This window comes from Oncorhynchus gorbuscha, linkage group LG02, assembly GCF_021184085.1.
Source record: "Oncorhynchus gorbuscha isolate QuinsamMale2020 ecotype Even-year linkage group LG02, OgorEven_v1.0, whole genome shotgun sequence".
In the NCBI taxonomy this organism is placed as follows: Eukaryota; Metazoa; Chordata; class Actinopteri; order Salmoniformes; family Salmonidae; genus Oncorhynchus; species Oncorhynchus gorbuscha.
In genome coordinates, this window is record NC_060174.1 from 54,731,646 (window position 1) to 54,738,338 (window position 6,693).

Genomic DNA, 6,693 nt, shown 5'->3' on the forward strand with positions numbered 1-6,693 from the left:
TTGTCTCCCACCCTCTCCCTCCCCTCTCTCTCTCAGTGAGTTATTAATGCCTTTTCCATTGTTACATTGATTTCTTCAGCACAGTAGTGTGGAACGCCAGTCTTCTGATGGGGTCTTTATCAGACCATTCCACTGTGTTTATGACTCTGGCTCTGGCTAATGGCCTCAGTACCGGCTCTTAGGACAGGATGTAGCTGCAGTACTAACGCTGCTGCCTGGTGCCATTTACTCTCTCCCCTCCCAGCAGGTCCATAGAGCTGTGTGACCCAAATGGCACCCTATTCCCTACATAGTGCACTAATGTTGACGGGCTCGCGCTGGTCAAAAGTAGTGCACTATATGGGGAATAGGGTGCCAATTTGGGACGTGTCCATTCAGTCAGAGGCGGGTTAAAACACACCACATGGTTCTCTAGTGTGACATTAGCAACCTTATAAGGTCCCTTGTTCATGCTGAATAGTCAACAAATAGGCTATATTGATGACTTTCTCATTGGTGATAGGCTACGGTAACTCTATGTAACTCATTGGCGCAATAATTGAATTTATATAAGAAAATGGAATGGTACAGTATTTGATTGGACTACATTGTCTGTAGAGAGAACACAATGTATTCATGAAGCTTTAATTGTTTGATTTTTTGTTGAAATGATGGTGCTCTCAGTGCAAAAGTGCTTAAACTTGAAATAAGTCTGTGATTATACCAACAGTTTCAACTCTGTCTTCTTTGATCAAAAAATAGTTTCTAAAACTGGAGAGGAGTTTGACGGAACAATCCAATAACATCCAAGTCAATGAGGTGATAATGGGCAGTACTATAAATGGAAGAAAACAAAAATAAATACAAATTAAAAATGAAGCATTTATATCAACAGGAAGGAAGGAACATTTTTCAAAAAATAAAAAAAAATCAACCACAAAGGAGAACACTTGTGTAACTTAACAAAAACATAAGGATATCATCATTATATCTAAAGTGCATTATATTGTTTTTATAAAATGACCGAAAGTCAGCAGCACCGTAATACATTCACAAAATAAATACACAGTTCAAATGAAATAAATTATGGGAGAAATATTTGTTATGGATGCTAACTACAGATTTTTAAAAAAAATATTCACAAGAGCCACCAAGCATTAAAAAGAATAGTCCTCCCTAATTTTGTGAATTTAAGTATGTATAGTTAACAAATATTTTATGCGTAACGTTTACCGCGTAGCCTATGCTCTACTTTACATATGGGCATCTGGTTGGATGAGTGTGTGATCAGCCCCTGGAAGGCACCTGTCGTACATCGTTTTCTCACAAATTATAATGGCGAAGGAGTAAAGCATAGTTTGTCATTTGATATATCTCAAGATCTGCATATTATTCACCTAAATAAATACGAATGCAAAAGTAATATATGTTGTTATAAAGTATGAAAACACCTCTGATCTCTGGATATATAAAAGTACTTTATATCAAGGCAAAAATAGAAAATAGAAAAAGCAGCTGATTAAAACAAGAAGGGCAAAGAACAATGTCCACTATGGTATTGGGAGACTGTTTCAGTTATTTGCTTGAGAGTCGTTGAGATCTCAATCAGTCATGCTGGAACTTCTCTGTCTGTCAGAGTTATTAGTTCAGCGCCACCCAAAGGCTACATGATGTGGTCTGTCTAGCGTCCTCTGTGACTCCCTATGTGTCTCCCATGTCATGACGAGGGTTGTGTCGCGAGCCCGCCGCCTCCTCTTCTCGCTCTCCCTCCGTCTCCCTCTCTCTCCCTTCGCCTTCTTTTTCCTCTTGGTGGACACCTTCAGCGGCTGGTCCTTGTAGGCCACAGACTTGTTGGTCTCCTGGGGGAGGTTGCCCACCTCCCCTCCCAGCTGGAAACTCAGAGGGAGGTTCTTGGTCCCTCCGGGGGGTTTGGGGGGGCGTAGGGCGCTCCCGCTGAAGGTGATGTGGCCCCCGTCGGCGTTGTTCCTACTCTGGGGAGGCGGGGCTCGCTCGCTGTCGGCTGTGTGGACTTTATCTAGTAGCCCTTGGAGCCAGAGCCGTCTCTTGAACTCCTCCAGAGACCGTCCCTTGTCGTGCATCAACTGGGCGTGACTCACTGACCTCCTCCTGAAGGGGGAGAGGAGAAGGAGATTGTCAATGAGTGTTTAAACTGGACTCACTCTCTTTGTAAGAGTAGATGGTAAAGAAAAATAGAATCTTTGTGCCACACCACATCTGAAGCTTCATAGTGGTGCAGAGCCTGTGGCCAAGCGGTAACACAGGCTCTTTTCATAAAAATAAAAAACTACTTTTAACTATTCTTTAAGAGAATAGTCCACCTTTCCCACAATCCTCTCCTGATCTATCATTTTCTATTATAACTATTATTTTGTGGCACCTACAGTATAGTCTAGTACAGTATAAACCTGACAGTATAGTGACTGACTAAACCTACTTGTGAGGTGTTGATAATTGAATGACAGCCAAGGTCATGTTCCAGTAGATCTCAATAGGTGGCAGCATAAACAAAGGCATGTTGTAGTGCCTGGGAGAGCTCAAGGCTATCCATGTTACTGTGTGTATGCTGTGTGAAGCCATCTGACCACCACAAAATGTACAAGAGAAACATAAGCTAACAAGCCACATATTCAACCACAAAGCATGTCACCTGGGCCACAAAAGTCAATGTTTTGCCAGATGTTTTGTAGGTGTAATGAAAATCTATGTTCTTTATTAAAGGCTAACAATGTTTTACATGAGAAAACACAAATCCATGCTGGTCAAAAATATGTACAAATGACCCATTTTTGCTTGGTTTATTCTATATAATTTCAGCATAAAACTAAATGTAACAGAACTACAAAATGTAGTAGTGTAGTGTAGTCGTTTTATCTGTGGTTACTTTTGATTTGAGGTTTTTCATTATTTATACCATTGACATCCGTTTCTACATCGATACCACGGTATACTTTTCAGAATATCGAGACCTCTTCTCCCAAATCATCAAACAGCAGTACATCAACCTTAGATGTGATTCAAGTGAGCATGGTTTACACGTGACCATTGATTGATACACTGCCATTATTACCAGCCTTTTCCGGTTCTATGCAACATTCAACAATGGAAAACCATGATGCTATACCAAAGGGTTTCTTAGTTGGTGCGTAAAAGCATTTTGTTTTGAGAACAGAGACTTACATTCTGTTAGTGAGAGAATCGATGGGTTTCCCGTAGAGTGGCACTGGGGAGCACAGCAGGAACACAACTAGACTCAACTGCTGGAACATGCCTCTGGGACACAGCATTCTGGAACAGTAACTCTGGAACACCCAACAGACAACGTTCTGTCATTCATTGTACCGCCATTCGCCAGGAACCATATGTACATAGTACATTAATGATGATTTACTTGAAAATGACCACCTGCAAACTTACATTGAAAACAACAACAAAAACATTGAAATGGAAGATAAAATGCCTGTTTCATTGAGATTTAACATTGAAGATACACACATTGAAGAACAAGGTTAAATGAGGTACTGTAGGTGGTACAGTAGGTCCTCAGAGAGTTGCAGCTTACCTTACTGCTACTTATCTAGTGGTTTTACTTGGCAGCATAGATACAGTTGCTGACAAACTCGACTACTTTCTGAGCCCCCCTTGATTCCTTCACCTGACATAATTTGTATCTACTGAACAAGACCACCTGGTAATACTGAAATACCAAGAAAAATACTGAAATATCAACAACAGAAATATCATGCAAGTAAAGAATCCATCGAAGCACAGAGATAGGCTTTTCTGGTACTTCCAAATACACATCAAATACACAATACAAAAATACTTACATGGAGTAGATTCCCAAAACAAGTTATCCACCAAAAGGTTTGGTTTAAGTCCACAAATTCCCCAAAAGAGATATCTTTCAAACTTTCCAAGATCCCAAAATGAGATCTCTACAATATCAAAAAAAGAACAAACTCACATTATTCTGCCAAATTCTATTTGGTTCAGAGTCAGACTTAAAAAGAAATCTGTCTGTCCGTTAGCGTGAGACAAGAGAATAACATGGGGAAACCCCCTTGAGACAGGTCCAGCCAGAGATCTCCCGATACCGCATGTATATTTAGTTATTTATTTCTCTCAAATCCCAATGAAAAAGGAGAGGGAATATGAATCAAAATGTGAGGCACAGACTGCAGCACATCAGCTTCTCTTATGCTGATAGCTCCTGTAACAATCTTGTGAAGTGCTCTCCTGCAGCATCATGTCTGTATGGCTGGAGCAGGAGCAGGGGAGGTGAGAAAGTGTGAAGCATGCTGCTGCATTGCCTGACCACTCCAAGCGACCGTGTGTGAGCGTGTGTATGTGAGTGAGGTGAGAGTGCTCCTCAGTGTGTAAAACTGCAAACACTGCCCTTGCCCCTGCCCATCTCAGTCCAGACCTCCTGACACCCCCGTACACAGACACACACTCACATACACTCACATACGCACACTCTACCACACACACACTCTACCACACACACACACACACACACACACACACACACACACACACACACACACACACACACACACACACACACACACACACACACACACACACACACACACACACACACACACACACACACACAAACAGACCACAATTGACAAGAAGGTGGCGATCATGCAACACTCGTAACAAAGAATAGAAGATATTAACAGCAGAAGAGTTCATTGGTGTAATTGTGTTATATGACAGCCTTATGGCATTTTAAAAAGGTGGACTTCAAAACTCTTGTCATCTCTGTCCCTTATTATCTAAATTGTTGGCTAAATAGTTGGTAACCAGTATGTAATATAATGGATTCTGATGACACTGCTGCATTTGTTCATAGTGACATGTCATCTCATGATGTGGTTAAAAAAGCAATGTATCAGGTGCAACAACAGAAGCCCCCATGCGGGAGCCCCCCTTTGCTTCCGAGGTAAACAAACAGGCCTCGGGCCCTCACCACCGTCCCCTGGGAACATGACCATAACCTCAGAGAAACCCAACCACACACTACATCTGACTACAGGCCTTCATGTCAGTAAACCAGACTGCCACATAATGGTCACAGTGGCCAGGGAGGTATCTTGTCTTTATTCCGTAGAGTAGACCACAGGGTTGGGGTCAATTCTATTTCAATTCAGAGAGTTTCATTTTGTGTCCTGAATCGACTGAGTTGAACTGGAATTGACCCCAAACCAAGACTCAAGATCCTAGGACTACACTCTTAGAAAAAAGGGTCCCAAATGGGTTCTGTGGCTGTCCCCATAGAATAACCATTTTTGGTTCTAGGTAGAACTCTAGACCCTCAGTGGAAAGGGTTTTACATGGAACCCAAAAGTGTTCTACCTGGAACCAAAAAAGGTTCTACCTGGAACCAAAAGCGGTTAGTCAAAAGGTTCTCTTATGAGAAAAACAGAATAAACCTGAAATGTAAAAATCCAGGTATTTCTCAGTCAGAAATTTGTTGAAATCTATTACAGGTTTTTGCTAGATGTCAGGTCTGCTACAAAGGCAGCATTGATCAGAAACTTGCAGTGACCTCAGCATCCAAATATTGCAATCATTCAATCAGTTTTATTACAGCATGAACACAAGTATATAAAAATATTATATAGCTAAAATATAGAGGCGTTATAAATCGGTGTAGTATATTTTACCAGATGAAAATAGAAGGGTATACATTCGAGCTCTGCAAGTTCCAAATATATTGCTAGTCGCACATATAAAACATAGCATCAAATATGTCAACATGCAGCCTGATATTGCCCAAAATCTGGATTTTATAACATGCATCTCTTCATGTATAAAACTCATAAACCTGAATTTTGTAAGTGCTTTAGCTAAGTGAACATTAGTAAGAAGAAACACACGAGGGTATGTAACCGGTGGGTGGTGGATTACTTAATACATTTTACAAGCAACCAATTCAGCAAGGGGTCCTACTATAAAGTAAGTTAAATTGGGGACAGAACAGAATTATGTTAAAGTAGGACTCCACTCCCATCCTCCCTAAAAATCAACTTGCTATAGTTTCCAACTGGTCTGCCTCCCCAACCCTAACTAATAACACTTTCACATTCGGTAGGAAAAAATACCTCATTTGATTCCATTCTGTAAAGTCCAACTTTTACCTGCAAAAAATATGAAAAAAATCTTCCCATTTCCTGGCAGACTCAGACCAGCATGCAAAATCCGAGCCAGGAAAGCTGCTTTTGATTCAGGCTAAATTGCTCGCTCAACACAGAACATCATTAGGTAGCTGTACGTTCTTCATCCTACAGTTCTTGAACAACACTTTTACTTCCCACTTTTACACTCACCCACGTACAGTTCAGACGGGAACACACACACAAACGCACTTCTCTCAACCTATTCAAAATAATGATATTCATTTTGCTTCTGTGCTTTTCCAAAACAGCTCATACCACATGTTGAAGCCAAAGTAACACCCTCATTTTATTCATCACTTAATCCAGTCATCATTTTTATTTTGGGACCTGCTCTAATCTGGAATATATTTGTATACTTGTATACTTTCTCTGCACTGTCCTATATCTGGAGCAGCACACATTGTATCCTAAATCCTAGCTTTGCTCATTGTTTGCGTTCTATAGTCCACCTTCTGCTGTTGAACTTTAACCAGATACATTTGCGAGCTCCATATCTTTTTATTGT

The 6,693-nt window shown here is 40.8% G+C and overlaps 1 protein-coding gene across 1 annotated transcript; it reads right to left on the minus strand.

The window, feature by feature from the left end:
* Nucleotides 1-720: 720 nt before the first annotated feature.
* LOC123993244 (parathyroid hormone-related protein-like) lies at nucleotides 721-4,212 on the minus strand. Its single transcript, XM_046295173.1, has 3 exons — nucleotides 3,828-4,212; nucleotides 3,178-3,299; nucleotides 721-2,106 (listed from the first exon to the last, which is right to left on the minus strand). The coding sequence occupies exons 2-3, from the start codon at nucleotides 3,282-3,284 to the stop codon at nucleotides 1,626-1,628; spliced, it is 588 nt and encodes a 195-aa protein (XP_046151129.1). The 5' UTR covers nucleotides 3,285-3,299; nucleotides 3,828-4,212; the 3' UTR covers nucleotides 721-1,625.
* Nucleotides 4,213-6,693: the final 2,481 nt, after the last annotated feature.